The following is a 19,992-nucleotide window of genomic DNA, read 5'->3' as shown; positions in this document are numbered from 1 at the left end:
AAGTGGAATAAAATCATCTCAGGTTAACTCCATATATTTCAGAGCTTTTAAGGTAAGTATGATACTTATCTCCACTTCTGCATCACTGCTAGAAAGCTTTAGAAAGCAGGACTAAGTCCTAATCCACAGGCAACAATACACTAATCTGGTTTTTGTGGGCCCCTGTTTGCCTTTCTCTTCTTCCTCTGAAATACCAGCCAGGCTGTGGGATGGCGTGGGATTAAGATAATTTTCCTCCCTCACAGAAATGACATGGAATGGAAAAGTCTCTCTCCAAATCACCAGTTATTCACGAATGGCACTGCCAGAAAGAGCAGACCCTGGTAAGTGGCTCCTATTCTGTCTGTAAACCCAACCCAGTGCTACTGCCTACCTTGGTGCCCCCCATGCATGGAACTGGACTAGATTTTTTCCTTCCTGTCAAGTATTTTAATGCTTTCTTGAATTTTGTCTTACTCATACCGAGACCTTACTCCAGTTTATCAAAGTATTTTTGAATTCCAAATCCATTCCATCAGTTTGCATGTCTCCTTCCCAAATAAAATATGAAAGACATGAACCTTCCCATTAGGACAGTGGTTTTTAGACTTGGTTGCCCTGAGAAATCAGTCTGTATACTGCCATATCCAGGTTTCATTCACCTATGGATAGTGGTGAAAAAGAACAGATCTCACCAAAAGAAGAAGAGAAAGAAGGAACATAATAGGAATATTACTAATATGCAGTTGTCCTAGAAGAGTTTATGACTTCTGTGCCTGGAAAGAGTTTTTCTGATTCATTTCTTCACTGGACAGTGAATATCATCCCCCTCTATGATAGAGATGCTTAGGCAGAAAAAAATCTGGGTGAGAAAATAATAGGTTGCAAGTTTGCTAATAACAAGTGCATTTACTTCATCTAATCTGTGAGAGTTTTGGTGAACCTGGGACTTTCATCCAAATAACTTTTGAAAAATTTGATTGGTTTCAGTTATACAGCCAGACTGATTCAGTAAAGGACAGTGGTGCAAAACAGAGGGTTACATTATGAGGGTGACTGCCAGCAGTAACTAGGAGGCAGCAGTGGCTCCTTAGTGAATCCAGAGCTACTTCATTTTGCAAGTGAAATTCTCTATTACCATTAAAATTGACTAGTAATGCATATTTTGCCTCCAAAACCTAATCAAACTAGCTCCCATATCCAGACCAAGACTAACTCAAGAGGTTAGTTCATGAGAAGTTTTTACATTCACAGTGACAGGATTTTGTGAGACCAAGCCTTTGCTTCTGGGGAACTCCCACCACGGTGGGCACTTGTGTGTAACAGCCTCTGCCTCTTTCTTCTGGAAGGGCAGTGAATGTTGCCATATATTCTCACCAGGGATCTGTATCATACTCATGAACATATCTGAGATTAAAAAGTCCTGAAGAATTGTTAAAAGCATATCATGTCCATCACTGACAGAATAAAACAAATACCTTTAAAGGTGAATTTTTGGCTTCAGGGAATTCCCTTTCATCAAGCCTCATCCAGCGCTGTAGAAACTGTTGAACCATTGGGTTTTCATTATTAACAATCTGGAATCCAGTAATGTTGGCACCTCCATGCATTACTCTCTCCAGAACAATGTCTGTGAAACCCTGGGAGGACACACGTAGAAAAAAAGAATCATTGTCATCCAAAGCCACTTTCCTCTGGCTCAGTTCTACCTGCTACAAGTGCAGCACAAAAGACACTGCTTAATGTCCCTCTTGTTAGCTGAAAATATTCTACCAAGGAGACAACTACTATCACAATTAGGATTTCAACAGTGGCATAGAATAGAATTTAAAGCATCTTCTTGTTTTTTGACTAGAAAACTTCCCATTTGGGTTGTGGCAATGTGGTAGGTAATATTTGCTGGTCAGAAGGAAAACAGCAGGGGAACTTGAAGTGCCATTTCCTCTTTTGTACTGATCATGGTGAAAACTGACCAAGGACCTCAAATCCCATTTGTACAGCAAAGTGAACACAAAAAAGGTTCAAGGCTGGGAAAGAAAACCACTTAATCTCTTGCCAGGCAGTTCTCCATCGCAGCATTACTCAGCATGTCACGTGCAAGCAGAACGGGATGATTCTCTCCCACTCTGTTGTTATTTATACCTGAGGCAGTAAATTGGAGTCTTTTTGATTAGCATGACTTGATTGCAGTCATGTTTATCTGAATGTCAATGGTTACACATACTGAAAGGCAACCCAGAATAAGAACCTCTGTATTTCTATGCACGAGCTAATCAGTGAAATCATGACTGCTTCTTATAACGCAAAATGATGCATCTTAAAGCCATACAGTACTTTCACTAGGTAAGAATATTTCAAAATTTGTCTTTTCTGCTTTAATCACACTAAAACATGGATACAGAGAATCTTTGAGTAATTAGGATTGTCAACTAAACAGTGAGAGTTTTGGAAAAACATTTTTCTACTTGCAGTAGACACAGAACCTAAAAATGAGTCTTCCTGCAGGATTAATTACAGTACAAGACTTTTTATAAGGAACTTAAGTAGATGGTGTTTCAAAAGCATCACAAACATCTCTGAAAGTCAGTCCTACTCTCCAGAAGAAACTCTGATCCAGATAAAAATGTACGGCCTCTTCCTGGTAGGTCAGCCCATACACAGGCACAACCCTGAACCCTGAAATACAAAATAAAGCTAAACAGCCTTGGTGGTTTACTGGATAGAATTGTTCTAATTTGCAGCTTTTTACCACTTATATGGCAATAAGCTACAATTATTCTTCCTGGAATGCTTAAATTCAAAATATTTTATATAGAAAATCACAGCCAAAAGTGTCTGATTTCTGAAGATAGAAATTAGTGGAAAATACACAATTAAATTACTACTTTAAAATTAGTAGAGGACATGACATTTTCTGACAAAAGAAACCGAGTAGAGATGACATACCAGTTACAGTATTTACTGAAGTAATTTTTCAAAATCCAAGTACTCACCCATGCATTTCCACTTCCTGATTAAAGTTGCCTTTAACCTTAACAGAAAATGTTACCCTCTAAAATGTAGCTATACTTTCCATGCAGAAAAGTTCTTACCAGGTTAGCTAACATGTAGTGATAGCCTCTAGAATGTTTGCCGAGGATTACAACCTGTGTGAAGAAAAACGTTACATATAATTTGTTTGTAAGAAGATGACTCTTAACTAGTGGAAAAGAGACAGAGAATGAACAGTTTTATAATTTTCCACGTTCAATCCATGGGCAGCATGAGTATTCCAGATCTGTGACATTACAGACGAGATGTCATTTGTGTTTTTCAAACACGTGGCCAGAGTACAACAAAGATTAACTGGCAAGGCTGAGAACTCTCCCCTTGCAGAGGTGACCTTTCCTGGCGAATTCACCCTTGTGGTCACAGCGTCCTCCCTGCTGACCAGGTTAAAGATTTTAATTATCAGTTCAAGTATTTCTGCTCTGAAATGAGGTAAATCTGTATCTAACCAAAGCAAACTCCTGTTTACTTCGTTCCTTGTTGGTGGAGTGTGGGAGAGGTGCAGGAGAGACTGCCCAGGCACTCCCCGTGTTTATTAACCTGCACCAGCACAGCAGGGCTGGGTAGGCTCCAAGTTTTACAGGGAGTTCCCTACAAGAACCCTGGCCAAGCCTTCCCATGTATGAATGTCTGAAGTTAAATTCCCAAAGTTATAAGCAGCGACCTTCAATGCCTCTTGACAGGTTCCTAAAGGCCTGAAAACTTGTCATTTCCACTGCATCTAAATGGATACATCTGACCTTACAATGTTGTGTCAAAATTGCTACTAAACATTATGCTGCACATTCCACTAAGCAACATCTCCTGCCCTCGCTGACCTCACTTGGGCATCTCTCTGTACAAACAGTCATTAAATGGAATTGCTAAGAGACAAAAGGGCAGCAGGATGAGCTCAGAAGCTGAATTCTCTGAGGGTAGTGGGGAACAGTGGAGGCAGCACTGTCTGGCAAGCCTGAGCTCTGCCATCTTGTGTGCTCTGCCCCACTCCAGGAATGCTGTACTTTTGCATAAGGAAGGAAAACATTTCCCAGGTCTGCACAGCTGGCAGCTGGCTCACCAGCAATGCCACTTGTGCAAGACTATGCACTTGCCTTCAGAATATCTCAGAAACATAAATCCAGTCCCACAGTCATCAAATGCAACAACATTCACCAGTAAGAATTTAATTTATAATTGTGGTGACTGCATGCATGACAATATATAATCCATTCTACCCAGGCTTGCTGGGTTAAAAACAGCAAACACAATGCTAGCAATACACACAAGTATTATCACAGTATATATACTACAAGGAGCTCAAGCAAACAGATGATGCTTTTTGATGGAGAATCATCTGAAAATCTATACATAACCATACAAATGAACTCCATGATCACAGAAAAATACTTCAAATGCCACGCTTCGAAAGACAACATAACCACTAATGTCTTTGCTAAAAACAGATGCCATTTGAATCACTGACTTTAGGTATACTGCTTAGCCTGCACAAGTTCTTGATTAAATTATTAAGTTCCCAATTGACTCTTTGGGTAGTATTGTCCTTAATAGATGCCATTTATTTTAAATTCACATTTAATTCTGTAGGAATTTGCATACTTCCAGCAGTCTGAAAATAAATTGCTGTTCAGGTCCTCTTGAGAACTGTATGTACACTCTGTTGGTAGAAAGCATCTGCTTTTCTATACTCACATTTGTTTTCTGTGGAAATGTGCAGGTTTTCTTTGGATTGTCTGGTGCACATGCTATTTGCATACTGAATTCTCTGTATGCTTTAATTTCACCTCAAAGGCAGGTAAGAGACAAAAACTTACTTAAGAACAACAGTTGTAGTTTCAACCTTAACAAAAAAATGAGAAAGCCTTTACATTTCTATTCAGAAATGTGTTTATTTAAGAGAAAAATATCACCACAGATGAAGTCAGAGGCTGTAAGAAAAACACACATGGAACTGCTACAGGCATCAGGAGCAACACTGCAAACAGGAAATGTAGGACTCATTAGCATAGATCAGACTCAACTTTTGTCTCATCTGTTGTCATGTCTTCAAAATGACTCTGTTTATTAAATCTGAGAGGTTCAACATACTATAGCCAAGCTTTAATTCATAAAGCATCTTTCAGAAGTGACCTGACAGCATTTCTATTCATACAATCAACCATGTTGGCTCATCACTATTGAACCAGATCTTAACAATGTGTTTAAAATTCTCTACACACTACACAGCTGTCCTAAATCTTAACAAGTACAACTCTCCTCCTCCCTCACTTTCCACCCTGTACCAACTGTCCAGCATATTTAAGGGAGCTGCTGGATTAGCGAGCCCAGCAGAAACAATCACAGACGTGCTATTCCCAGGGGAGCAAAGTGATGGATAAAGCTTTTTTATGAAGCAGGAAAACAGGAGTATAACAGTATAACAGGAGTATAACAAATAAATCTCATCAGCTTCTGATATATTGTGAAGCTTATACAGAAAGGGGGATATTGAATAGTAGTGGTGAACAGAAAGCCAGGATTACAGGGCAAGGATTTCACAGAGCTACATGTCTTTCGTAAGTTTGACTTCTGAGACTTAATATTGCTTTCACCTTGACTGAAAGAAAAGCTTATAAGATTTTACACTGAACAAAGGAGAAGAGAAAAAAATGGCCGGGAACCATAATGAATAATTCAGATTTCTGATCCAACATAATTCTTGCTTTGTAGATAAAAAGATCATAATGTCAGGCTTCATGGAGAATCAAATAAAGTTTGTATTTTTAATTACTATTTGGATATTTCCAATTAATTAAGAGAACATCTAGAGGGAACAAAACTAAAGCGTATCTGCTTTCAAAATAAAAGTAAAATTAATAATCAGCACCAGGATTTCTTGAAGACCTATACACCAGACTGAGAAATTAAGTCAGTATTGGCAATTTTACTTTTCCTTTTGCTAGGGGAGTTATTTTTTGATTGCAAGCATAAAGACAATTTGGTTTCCACTGCATCAGTCATCACAATAAATAGGCAACTGCAAATTTTTCCCTTAGCATTTAGACTTTTCTTAAAGTTTTGGAAGATAAGTACTAAAGATATTAACTGGCTAATATTAAGTTGGTATGAACCAGTGTGGTATTTCTAGAGCAATAATGACAGGTCTCTCATGAGGACACCCATGTCTTTCCTACACTGGTCAGCTCAGAACTGTACACAGCACTTCAGATGCAGCCTCACCACAGCAAAGTAAAAAGGAAGATTCACCTCTAGGCACCTGCTGACCATGCTAATCCAATGCAGCCCAGCATGCTGCTGGCCTTCTTTGCTGTGAGAGTACAGTGCTGGCTCGTGGTCGGCTTGACTGCCAGGAACCCAAGTTCCTTCTCTGCAGAGCTGCTTTCCAGCCAGGAAGCCTCTACCTGGTCTGTACAGGTGCATGGGGTTGTTCTTCAGGTGCAGGGCTTTGCCCTTCCCTTTGTTGTACTTCATGATGTTCCACTCTGCTCACTTCATCAGCCTGTCAAAACACTGTAGCTCAACTACTTGGTGTATCACTCCTCCTAATTTGGTACCGTCTGCAAACTTGCTGAGACTGCACTCCATCCTACCACCTTCAGATCACTCAGGGAGAGGTTAAACAGGATTAGCCCCAGTACCCTCAGGGTACCCCAAATAGTAACCTTCAGCTGGCCTCTGTGTTGCTGATTGCAACCCTCTAAGCCCAGCAGTTCAGTCATTTTTAAATCCACCTTCCAGCCTCTGTGAACTTTAATTTTAAAAAGACATTGAAAAATACAAGCTGAGAGGATATACTTGCACTTTTACTGAGAGAAGGAGCTATCATGACTTTGGCAGCAGTGAAAGGAAAACTACCTGTTAGGAGCATATCCTTCCTACACTTGAATCCACTGCCATCTGGTCAGTTTAGTCTGACCAGGATGTCAGCCGAAAGGATTTATCATCCTTTATTTACAAATGAGAAAAGAATGAAAAAAAGTAGATCACAAAATGCAGACTACCTCATCTACAGTTCAAAATCACAATATTTTATGAGTCTACTAGATCCTTACATCACATAAAATACTGATGCTGACATGCAGTATTGCCACAAAGAAGGTCTGAAAATTTTTACTGTGCTTTTCATACCTGACAAGTGGCAGAAATATGTCACTTGAATGGAATGACAGGCAGAGATCTGACCTGCTGCAATGTGTCTTTCCATTTTGACCATATCTGGGAACAATGAGGCAGGGTTAACTCTAGAGCTTTCCTAGGTTTTAGTAAGACAGTAGAAAGAAAAATGAGATTTCCCATAAGATCGGAGTAAAAAAAGTATTTTGTTGCCTTTTTTGAGGTTATTTGCACAATAATTTGGGTTCCATTGTTGCCAAAAGCCCACACTTAAAAAAGAATCGACTGTTTTTCAAGTGTGCACGCACGTTTCAGAGGACAGGGGAACTCAGCTACCTCTAGTTAGACAGTAATGTGCCTTTACACCTTGCTATAGAAAGACAATTATGACACCTTTGCCTTCAAAGCAGCGAGCAAATGTCAGAAGTGATGGCACAATTCTTTCTTTCCCACAGGAAACAAGAAAAACTGATAAATACACTCAGAGATTGAAAAGTTTAACAGCATCATCAGGATGAGCTATCAGTGCTGACTGCACTTCATGGGAACAGAGGGATACCAAGCACAGCAACAACTGTCTGGCAAGCCTAAATTGTTATGGAGCACACTGCCTTCTCACCTGGATAGCAGGTCAGGTGTTTTCTAGCTCCTACCCCTATTGAAAGCATTTCTGCTCTGAGGATGGAGTTACTTGAAGCTTATCTCAGATCTGAGCGGCTCCTGCCTATATTGGATTGAATGACCAAAAAGTTGTGCCAGGTGATGTAGCACCCTACTGAAGCAGTGGTACCAGCTAATTTATCTTCAGGATGAAATGAAGAAAGGAGAGGAACAGAATATCAGTGTGACCATCCAATTAGTTTAATAGAAACTGAAGGCAAGGCCCAAAAATGTTGTCAGTACATTAGCAAGATGTTTAACCTCTCAAGCGCCATTTGCAAGTACTACATCTCAGCTCTGTTCCTACCCCTCAGGAAAAAGGGGAACTTATGAAGCACTTCAGAGTCCTCTCCCTGGCCTCCTGCCCACTCCTGCTGACCCTTCCTGCGGTGGGGGAGCTGCCTACGGGTCTGCAGCCATGGCACTGCAGTGCTCTGCTTCAGTGCACTGCAAACAGCAATGCAGCCACTTCTAGACTTACCATGTGAGCAATGGACAGTAGCACATAACCAGTCCTCCCTATGTTTGCTCTGCACAGCTCACCCCTTGTCACGTAAATTTTCCAGATAGGAGAAGGGAAAACAGGAGGAGAACAGAAAACAAAACTTCTCCTGTGGGAACAGGACTTTCCTCATCTAACCAGATATCGCAATAAAAATAGGATCCCTTGTAACCTCAGTAGCTCAATTCTACTGTAAGCTTGCAGAGCCCACTCACCTGTTTTCCAATTCACACACAAACCTCTGAAGGAAGACCAAATTCCCTTTGAGAATTATAAACACTAGACAAGGTTCAATCTTCTCTCAGTACACTTACAAAAGAGGGCTTTGTTGGTGTCACGATTTTGTCTCTTTCTATCACACCAACACCACCAGGGCCAATATATGAGGTTACAAAGGAACCACAAACTCATGGTGGTAAAAGATACATCTCAGCTACTGGTGATGCCTGTCCTGACTTTAATTCTGCAGAGACAAAACCATTTCCACATTCTGCAGGAGCTGCTTCCCTCATACAAAGGGTCAAAACCTCATGACTGTAACTCCAGTACAAAACCAGGGAAGGCAATTTATCTCTTCACTTGGTATTAATGGGGCAGGAATCTGGCCACCAGGGATAGTGATGCTGTAAAATATGCAGTAAACAATGATTTCATTTATATGAAGAATGAGTACTATATTAAATTTGAGTTAAAGAATGTGTTAAATATTAAGATGAAGATTCCACACGCGTATTATTTGTTGCAGAAAAAAATAACTGAATATATGTTTGAGATTAATTCATCCACCATTTCAGAGTCTTCATGCCCTTTAGAGAATGTCGCAAGCCCACACACAGACCCAATTAATGTATTTGTGCACTATATGGATAGACCCAAGAATTTTACTTCCATCCTACTGCCATCTTATACATTTGTGACTACTGTTTATAATCAAATCCTCACTTTTCTCTACAGCACAATATCAAGATCATTAATTTGGGCATATAAAACATTCTTCAAACAGCTTTTGGCTGTTCTGCAATGAATCTCGCAGGAGATTCTCTCCTAGAGAACTGGAATCTCCTAGAAGAAGAGGACAAAAATGTGCTTGGCTGGTGCAGGGAATTGATGCCTCTGAAGCACTTCATCAGGTTTCCCCCCTCTGGCCCCCTTCCTGTGTCCTTCTGTCCCTTCCCTCTCTCTTTCATAATAGTCACATCAAGAGTGAAATTCTGCTTTTAGGCCATCTCCAGAGAGATGATGGTTGTACGTGTTAGTCCTTAGAGGGTAATTAACTGCAACATCTGAAAGCTGTGCTGTGCTTCATTCTCCCTCCATATGGCTAAAACTTCTTTTCCCATAACCAATCTGACATTTACTGATTGAAGATTGTGTATTGGAATGCACACTTAATTTGTGCATAAAAGGTTACATTAGGAATTATTTCAGAAATAAAGTACAAACTGCAACATTGGTTCTGAGGGAATGATCCTTTCTCCTAACTTCTTTCACTGTGCTGACAAAATTTTCTGGGCCCTGAAAAAAATTTTAAACTCATTTTTCTTGATATGACTTAATAATATTGCCAGATTAACTAATCTGTTGGAACAATTATTGTTAAAGGACATACTCTACTGCAAAACATCAGATCAGAGTACACAGAGTTGAAGAGTTTTATGATCTCTGGTAACTGCCATCCATAATCACAACTATTTTCTCTTTAAGCAGAATAAAATTAATTAAATAAAATTTCTATCAAAATTTCTTCTTTGTTCAGACAGACAAAACCAGTGTTATATCTCTCAGGACTGCATCTCTCTTCACAACTCACATCCTTCAATACAAAGACCTTCATGTCAAAAATAAGCAAAACTTAAACTACCTTTCATCATTGAAGCTAGTTCACTAAATACAAGATCAGATACAAGGGGATGTTATAACCACAACAAAAATTCTTTGTACCATGTGAAAAGGATACTCAAAATCGCTGAGACCTTTCCCCCTTATTTTGAAAGAAAAGATACTTGTTCAAGAAAAGATACTTGTTCCCAGACAGCTTCCCTGAAGAGATGTGTCATAGAATTTTTTAATCAGTGAATTCTTTAGATTCTTAAGTAAGGGTAATGAACTGAAAATCCACTTGTTTCAGCAGCTGTATTTATGGGAAGCAAATGACTTATTACATATGTTACTCTGCAGCAGTGGTTTTCACAAATAGGTCATTTTAAAATAATATTTAAATTGTCTATGCAGTTCTAGTATATTTTTTGAGAAATATCCCCCTCGAGAAATGATAATGAAAGATGATTTAACATCCAAGGAAGTTTCAGTACTTTTTCAAGGCTCTGTAAAATCCTAAGTTTTCCTGAAATTTAAATTTCACCTAAAATTTCCAATAGATCTCACAGAAATCACAAAAAAAGTTGCTTTTGAAGCAACATTCGTAGTTCCATTTCCTTCAATCTACAGTGCAGCCAGCTCCAATCCCATGGAACACGATCCCACCACAATACCTTTCTCATTTCCAGCTTCCCATACCCTCTCTTTCCTTTCACTGCTTCCTTGCTCCTCAGCAGTTCTTGTAGACCTACAAGTCCATATCAGGTAGGTCAAAAACCACTACTATCAAATCTGGCTTCTAGCTAAGTGTGCTTCCCTAAATTTCACAACACTTGAAGTCATTTTCACAAAGATTGCTAATAATAGTAACACTACATTTCTTCTTAGTTATCCAAAGCTTCTGCAGAAGCCAGAAGTGCTTCAGCACTGTCACACGGTTTGATGGTGTATCCACATCCCTAACAGGCAGCTCTTTAGTGCCCTTTGGATCATGTGCCCAAACCCTGTGACACAGGAGATATCCAACTGTGCCTTTTGGCTTTCAATTCCATGAAACTATATTCAACACCCTTAAGAGCACACCCTTGCAATCACAGACACACATAAACAATGCTCATTCCTTCTTTTCATATCCCATAAATGAAACTTCTTCAGTCTTAGCTGCTCAAAACATAAAAAGATCTATATCCACTGAGGGAAGAAAGGAATAAATTAGGTAAACTGAGTCACACAGTTTTAATTTTAAAAACACACATATTTCACATTATCTCGATACTTCCCATCCGCATGTCAGAGTAAAATCCCAGTGTTATTCCCTGGAACTGGACAAGAGTCCTTGGAAAAAGAATTCTGCTTATATAAACTATTACTGCATGTCAGGATCACTTCAAACTATTATTTGGATATAACCCAGAAGTGTCGCAGTAATTCAGTCCCAGTGCCCACACGAGAATTTTTTGGAAGGGGTTTTGTACTGCAGAGCACTGCCTTCAAGCAGACCAAAAATACTAAATAGTAGCTTTTTTTTTTTTCTTTTAATGCATTTCATTTCCTTTTTTAAATGCCCTACAAAATTAAGAAACAAAAGTTAGTGCAATCTCCTCTAGGAAAGACATGATAACTTTTTCTTATTTTTTATATTATAAATAGCATTTTACTGTGACTGGAATTGCACTCAATTTGCCTTTTTCAATGATTTCAAAGAGTCTGAAAGGTTTATTCTGCTTCACTATAAGCAGCACTCTGCAATACTCCCATATAACTTGGTGCATAAACCATGAACTGAAAAAGATTATGAAGAGTTAATTTATTTTCACTAGGTTTAGTTTATGCAGCAGGGGCGAATATTTTACTCATGTGAGGTAATAGAGATACAGCAATATTTTTCTATTCTGATTATTTACATGCATTTTCCCAGGATAGAAGATATTTAGGGTATTTTTTAGGGTCTATGTATATTGTTGATAATTTTATTTATTACACATTTTGGAAGTAAGAGCTTCCAGTAATACATGCACTGTTATACCTCCACATGCACTCCTATGGTGTGACACGAACAAATTTAATTTAGTAACATGGGCTTTTTTAAAGCCAGGCAACATTAGTTCTCTCTAAAATTATTATGACACTTTCCAGCTCACTGGTTGGATACTGTGCGGCAAGTTTGTATTTGAGTTGAGTTGATTGACGGGGCCTGATTCTCTCCAAATTTACACCAGGCTTCCCCTGATGTCTTAAATCTGCTCCCCGGAGGCAGGTGGAATTGAACAGGTGAGAGGCTGGGATAAGGGACAGGAATCCCATATGAATATGTAATTAGAGCAGAGAGAGACGGGACTGGGATGGTGCTGTGCCACAGAACGGTCTGATCCAAACGCAGCTGGAGCCTGCAGCAACCCCACCACAGCTCTGGATCACAGCTCTGGACCTCACCTTTGGGGACGTCTCCCCACAAGGCTGCAGCTTGGAACTGTCAGCGTGTTCAGGACTGCGCCACCAGCAGCTGGGCTCAAAAAGCTCAGTGGGGTGGCCCCCATTCTGAAAATCTTGCTGTCTGAGCTGCGGTGTAACTGTGCTCTGGGAGATGCACTTGGGAACACCTTGGTCCTTGAGGGGCCCTGGAAAGCCCCAGCAGTTCTTCTCCTCCCCTGGATACGTGACTCATGTCACGCTGAAGCCATTAATCCCCCCTTAGTGAGCTGTGAAAAAAAAGACACACACTCTTGTGCAGCTTTTCTTTGACTGAGTTGGGACTTCTTCCCTTGTAAATGAACTGATGAGACACCAGAACTATCGTGCTGTCTCTGGTGATGTACAACGCCTGTTTGCACAGTGGTACTGTGCTATTGCTATTCATTTTGATAGTGTGTTTCCTTCCTCTCCCTGCAGTTAGTTCATCTGAATTGTCGCCAAGATGGTTGGTTGCCTTGGAAACTAATTAAGGAAAGGCTTTGGTTAGAAGCAGAGTTTCAAGCATTAAACTATTTGAGAGACAGATGCAGAAATTAAGGTAATGTCTGCTAAGATGAAAGGGGTTATCCTTTATGTATAAGAAGAAAGAACATTTAAATGCCAGGACTGAAACGAAGCAACTTATGCACAAACTGATTTTTAAAATCTGGAAGAGATGAGTGAGAGAGTGGTTTCAAAATCAGTCAGGAGCTTAGAAGAATCTTAGAAGATTCCCAAAGCTATTAGAGATGGACAAATAGGGAAAGACAAAAACTCAGGGGATCACATGTTGAACAAATCGCATCCAGCTCTACCTTTCCCTCAAATGCTCTGTGTCTTTAAAACACTTCTTGTGAATGTTGTTTTTGAAAAATACATGTAGAGCTAATGAAAGACCAAATGGTCTCCTGCAGTCCAGGTATGGCATAAGAAGCATCCATGAGTAGATCTGCTCCCAAAGCTCACCAAATGTAGCAGGGAAAGGTGAGGGCCAATGGCCCTCAGGACCTCTGCACCTGAGACTTGTCCACAAGGGTAACAATTTGAGCAGCTCAGACAGGGTGGACACAGGCTAAACAGTGAGTGGGACCCTCAGAAGGCTCAGGGCAAACACATGCACCATTTTTGTGCACTGAAAAGCTGCACAGAAAGGTGAACTATGCAGCAAATTGAGCTTTTATGGCTACCTATTAACTGAAGTTCAAAGCAAATACAATCTGTGTAATGAGCACAATGATATCAATTTAAATATCGTCTCCAGGATAATGGTTGACTCTCTGTTTGCAACAGCATAACTAAACAAAGATTTTGGTTCTCTGTTTATTTAATGGCAATGCAGAGGTTGCCATATCAATATGACTGTAACAGCATAACTGCACACTACAAATATTGTGGTAAAAATATGCAAAGTATTAAAAGCAGATGCCTGTGTGTGCATCGGTGTGTGCATTTATATCCTATAAATTATCATAAAACATAACATGAGTAACTGCTGGAATCACAGAAAAATAAAAATTCTAATGGTGACTTCAGGTTCATATGCCCCTGGCCCAAGAAAAAAGAGTTTCTTGGCAGCAATCTTCTATGTACTTCCACATTTACAGTGAAATGTTTCTGGTATTAATTATTATTACTACTGATCAGATACATTTAAAACTGTGCTTTAATGTCTTTTGAACACTTCTAAGCTTTCTGTTCCATTACTTCAGTCATTCTGCAGGATGACTAATAATGCTCTGATAAATTCCTGTCATTTAGAACCTGGCTTGTTTTATGAAATCTGGATGATGGCTTTGGAGAGACATTCCTTTTTACAAGCTAGAAATTCTTTCCTCAGGTATGTGTGAAATGTGCTGTATAAGGGGCAATTAACCCAAGATGTTACTCTCTCTGCTTTAGCAATTCATCTCCTGCCCTTTATGAGTTTCACAGCTGACAGAAGCAGGCCCTTTAAGGCAGATACAGCTGTCACTTTTGACTTATGCCCATCCTTACTCTTCTGCTTGCTATGTCCGGAGGGTGCCTGACCTAAGTAATTCCCTTTCCTCCCCGTATGCCCACATGGACTTGCGAGCTGCTGAAACTCCCTGGGTGTGAAGGGAAAGAAGTGACCTTTTATTCTACTTTACATCCTGGTTTCAACAATACTCATGAGTATCTAATGGAGAAATGTCCCAAATTTTAAGTTTCTAGTTCATTGGAAATGTAAAAATGAACTGTACCAGTTTCAGAGTGATGTTACACAACAGTCTACAAAGCAGATATTTTCCTGGAGCCTCAACTGAACCCCACTGCTCCACACAGCTCTAAACAGAGGATAAAATCAGCCTGTGACATGGCTGTGGCCCTGAGCCCTGGAGAAGGCGATGGGCACACTGCTCTGGAGGGTCTGCTCCAAGCAGTGCAGTGCCTTCAGAGGACATGGCATTGCTGGGCTTCAAAAGCAAAGCAGAAGCTGAAGTTACTCATAACTCTGCTTCAAGTGTCCCTCTGGATTCACAGGCAATTGTATTTTAAATCGCTATAGGGAACACAGGCAAACCCCCACCATACCATCTGTTTATTATGGAATGGATAAACCAGGAAGTTTACATGACACTGGTTTTGAATTTTTTCAACTACATTTTTCCCCAACTGTCATTTTTAATGACTGTTCTTCAGCCCAACACTGCAGTTTTGTGTTTATTCTTATGACACCCTAAATGTGAGAGCTGCTGTGCAGTGAGCTCACTCCTCTGAGATCTGAGCAGCTCTGCAGAGAGATGCAGCTGGGGCTGTACTGAAAACCTGAACACCTCCATCCTAATCTCAAAATTTCAGACTCGAAAGTTGTCATAAATGTGTGCACAGGACAGAGTTCAGTCAATCACATTACCCTTCTTAATCTCAGAGAGGCTTCACTTTAAGTTGTCTTTCACAGTCTGGCTGTCATTCTAAAACTTTGGGTTCTGCATTCTCTATTTTTATGTATACTCTCTAATATTGCTTTTGCTTTGTGAGATGCCTTCACTTAATACAGACACTGCCTTGGAGCCAAACCTTCGTGACTAAATTTGGAGATAGCATCCTTAAGATAAAAGCATGCATTCTCTGGAATAAACAGGTCTTTTGTAAAGTTTCACCATTTTGATCCTGAATGGAGTTTCTTCCTCCTCATTCACCCTCAGGAGATTTTCTTCTAAGTGGACATAAAGCCACTCTAGTCTGAAATACAGATTATTATCCTGGGAATAAGAAAAATGTATTTCTTAACTCGAAAACATATCTCTAAATACATGGTCAAACAGGCTAAGGCTTACTGTTAGCTCTCAGAAGAAAATGTTCTTCTGCTTATGAGAAAACAATTTTGTATCTATCTGTGAAGAAATACAGAATATTCTAGCATCAAGGGACAAGAAGCGTGGGGAGCTTATGAATTTTTCATGATATAAGAGTTGCTATCTGTATGCCTGAGAGGCCAGTAGATGATTGAATTGGATATAGTTTTGTTGTGCAAGGGGGATATAGATCCACATGCTCAGTGGTTACAGAACTATAGGGCAAGTGGACAAACAGACAGCAACTTACAGAATAACTACTGATTTCTCTGATTCCCTCTATTCTGCAGCTGAAGAGATTTGGGCAGGGTATCCACCTCCAGGACAAAATATAAGGCACATCTTCTGAATAGGGAATGAAAACAGATCAGCCTGCAGTATGAAATTTGACACAAAACAGGTTACTCAGGCAGAGTAGAAGCTGAGGTGCCCTCTTTCCATAACCTTATATTTACAGCTGGAAAGATCAGGTACCAGACAGCCATGAGAACAAAAATACTTCATATGACAGGTTACAGGTCTTGGAAATGTAGGGACATACACACTGTGCCATATGCTAAAGGCATATGGGATACTCAAGGTCACTGACTCACATGTCTGTACATAACTGGAGGAAGGTACAGGATATTCCAGAATGAGCTGAAGTCTCAGAAGAAAATCCCCAGACGTGTAATTGTCTTTGGATGAGCCTGAATTTTCAGAAGAGATGTATACCCTGGTCTGAACTGATTGAAAAAATGATCAAAGGAAGAAAAGTGCACACACTGACCAGCCTGATACAGGAAAAGAGGTCACTCTTACTGAATCCAAGCACTAACACAAAGCCATGATACATGGTTCCTGGAGCAGAGCACTGACAAGCTTGCTGAATGGGCTGGCCAAGAGCCCAAAAGTCTGATAGCAAACTCAGTGCGTGTGTAGACTGCTTAGTGGTTTACAGTCTGTTTATTTCTGCTATGACTTCTCTTCTTGAATAAGTTCTATTTAAGCCTCTGAAATCCAGGATCACCGGAAAATGCTGCTGCTGACTCAGAGAAAGAAATAGCGGGTGCCACACAGTGACCACATGAACCCCCTCTCTGGAGGGAGACATCACTCCCAGAAGCTGATGGGAGGGTTGACCTTTGAAGTTCTGCTCCTAGGAGGCCAAAAAAGAGAGAGGGATAGAGAGGCAGCTGGGTTGAGGCAGCCTATACCAGCCCTCTATGGGACACAGCTTGTCCATCAGTATTCTGACACAACAGTTCAGACAGGTAGAGTGTCTTGGCTTCCTTTTGCTCTCACTGGGAAAAACAAACCCATCTGCAAATGTACATCAACAAGTGGGAACAGGCTCAGATGTTGCTGCTTCTCAGCTGAGCAGCCTTCCTAGACTCCACATATAGCACCAATTTGGCTTTTTAAACTGCAATAAAATGCTAGATTTCGAATATGCAAAACCAGACTTATCTCTCCCCTCAATAATACGCTATCAGCAAACACACTTGGCTAAAATAAAAGACAACTCTCCACTCCCTTGAGCAAATGGGATGGATGGATTTAAATATGACACGTTTGTGAAAAGTTTTAACTAATTTATGAGAAGATAACAGGGTAAGCAGAGATGGAAGGAAAAGCCTACAAACAATAATTGTTCAGCTATCAACCTAGGATCCATCCACCATTACTGACTTTTCCTGCAGAAATTTAAGTCACTGCTTTTCAGTATCCAATTAAAAACCCACTGGAAATTGTTGACAGAAGACATTTTTAGCATCGGGATGCCAGCATGTGCTGTAGAGTTTGGGGAAACCTGGAGGCCCCAGTAGCAAATTTTTATTTAACAGATGCTAATCACACTGATAGAAGACCAAATAATGCATTTTAACAAAATTTAAACTTCACTAGAGTTGAATTTAGAGTAGTAGCAGAAGAAAAGAATCGCCAGGCTTTTCGCTATATGCTTTTCTTTTAAGCACTGGAACACTTTTTGACTTTTTTTTCTCTTACTTGGACAATAGACGAAAAATGAGAACAAATGTAAATGAAGTCAGATCAAACAGAAGGCCTGCCTCTCAGCTGAGAGTGGGCCCAAAGAGCTCTTTAAGCTTGGCTCAGGAGTGCTCTCCTGCAGCATTTTCAGAAGTGTGGACTGTGGGTAGGTATGGTGTTTTGCATCTTTTCCAAGAACATGAGCAAACGAAAGGAAAAAAAAAAAAAAGGGAGAAGTTTCTTACACTTTTCAGTATAAATTTCCCTAAAGAGAGCACTCACCATATTGCCTAAAAATACAGTGTAAAATGCAATGCTGTGTATTAGCATCACAACCATTCCAACTGTCAGAGTTAGGGACCAGCTCATTTGTGCCCTGTTCTCCTGAGCATCTCTTTCCTTGCTCTGTAAGTAGCAGCTATGGCACCTGGCTGTCTCCACAGTCTGACCCTCAGTTATACACCTCAAGGCTTGACAGGAACTGAATATTTTGAGAAGGAACACAGTGAATGTATTTTTCATATTTCCCAGGTTTATGGTAGTGAGATCAGTTTGTTGATAGTTTCCAATACAACATTTCTAAGAGATATGCTAATGCTTCATGAAATTCAAATGTTACTCTTAATCTATTCCATAATACGAACCCACAGTTAAATTCACAAAGTGGCAGTAAACCAGAGGGTTTTTCAGTCTTAATGCAAGTGAATTCCCACGTGCCTGTGAATAACCAAGCAGCATGGATTTGGTGCCACACCAGCACCAGAGCTTTACTGTGAGCCCAGCCAGCAGGGAGCTGTCCTGTGTCTGTTCCAACAATTTGTATCTCTTACTACACCTCTTCAAGCACATTGCACACCCCCGTCAGTGACACAGGCATAATGGGTAGCACCCTGGTATGGTCAGAGGGTATGGCCATTCCTCTGGAGCAAAGCAAACACTGGGAAAGCCATGTAAGAACCAAATAGTCACTCCAAACGCATCTTCCCCCACAAAGGTGCTTCGACTCCATCGCCCACAATTTAAGCCTGTCAATAGCAATGGCTATGCAGAAGGGAGAGCTTTATGTACCAAAATGTACTAATGAATCATTTGGACTATCAACTAAATTATTCATTAGCAGGATTTCCTTACAGGAATTCTTTAATATGATTCCGTGATACTTCACTGGCCTTTTATTTCTTGTTTCATGTTCCACTTAAAAAACTTCACCTGTCTTGCAATCCTTACAAGCAGCCTTGATTCCAGTAATATGACTCTGTCAGCTGAGGTTGTAGGTTCCTTACCTACTTAAAAATAATTCATTATTAACATTTGGGAAAAAATACCACAGTTACATTTCCTGGTAGGTTACATGTAAGTGTTGCCACCAACTATGAGTATCACTGTGGCATTTTAATTTTACTAGGTTAACTGGCCAGCAGTTGGGACTCACATCTCAAAGGATACTCAATAATCTCTAGAAATAAGCAGTTCTGGAAATATTAATGATACCTGTCACAGAGAGATCACAATTTCTGAAAAGCAGATACCTGTTCCAAAATGGTGTTGATTCTGTCCACTTCACAGTCAATTAAGTATCTTTTTTCTTGCCGTCTGTCCATCTCCTCTATAATTCTTCTGAACTCTTGAACATCTTTTATGCTTCCTACAGATCTGGCTGTCACTTGCCAGTTGTTCTGTACTGCTGCTTCCATAATTGCCTGTAGAATGGAAAATCCTGTGGGGGAAGAGACAATACAACCATTTAAAAGAAAAACAACAAAACCCCCTACTTTTAATGTTTGACAAAGGGTTCACAAAAACTTGCATCATCTAAAGGGACACAGACTAGCTGAGAGCCTGCAAGTGCTTCACTGCTTGAGAAAACAACAGTGTAGGGACCAGTTTCTTCTTTCAGCTATGCCACTGGCAAAGTCACTGACTTCAGCAGAATGTCTTGGTGGTATATTACTGCAAGGCAGATCAGAATGTGTCCAATATACCATATTATGATCCTCTCAGGGATGTTTATGGTCATGCTGGGGTCTGTGCCAGCTGAGAATAGGAGCCTGCAGCCATTACTTAGGCAGAAGTCCATCAGCCTGAGGAGTGGGACAAAAGGGGTGATCTGCCTGTGCAGACTGCAGCAGTGGGTCA

The 19,992-nt window shown here is 40.2% G+C and overlaps 1 protein-coding gene across 2 annotated transcripts in view; it reads right to left on the bottom strand.

Moving 5' to 3' along the window:
• Nucleotides 1–19,992, bottom strand: part of GRIA3 (glutamate ionotropic receptor AMPA type subunit 3) — a 141,407-nt gene that overhangs the window by 58,492 nt on the left and 62,923 nt on the right. For both annotated transcript variants that reach the window (XM_062503089.1, XM_062503088.1), the window contains exons 4-6: nucleotides 19,386–19,573; nucleotides 3,072–3,125; nucleotides 1,458–1,619 (exon numbers count right to left, since the gene is read on the bottom strand). In XM_062503089.1, the coding sequence (XP_062359073.1) occupies nucleotides 1,458–1,619; nucleotides 3,072–3,125; nucleotides 19,386–19,573 (404 nt within the window). The remainder of the gene's footprint in view (nucleotides 1–1,457; nucleotides 1,620–3,071; nucleotides 3,126–19,385; nucleotides 19,574–19,992) is intronic.

This window comes from Cinclus cinclus, chromosome 15, assembly GCF_963662255.1.
Source record: "Cinclus cinclus chromosome 15, bCinCin1.1, whole genome shotgun sequence".
Lineage (NCBI taxonomy): Eukaryota > Metazoa > Chordata > Aves > Passeriformes > Cinclidae > Cinclus > Cinclus cinclus.
The sequence above is the reverse complement of the archived record's forward strand: the minus strand, read 5'-3'. Positions and strand labels throughout refer to the sequence as shown.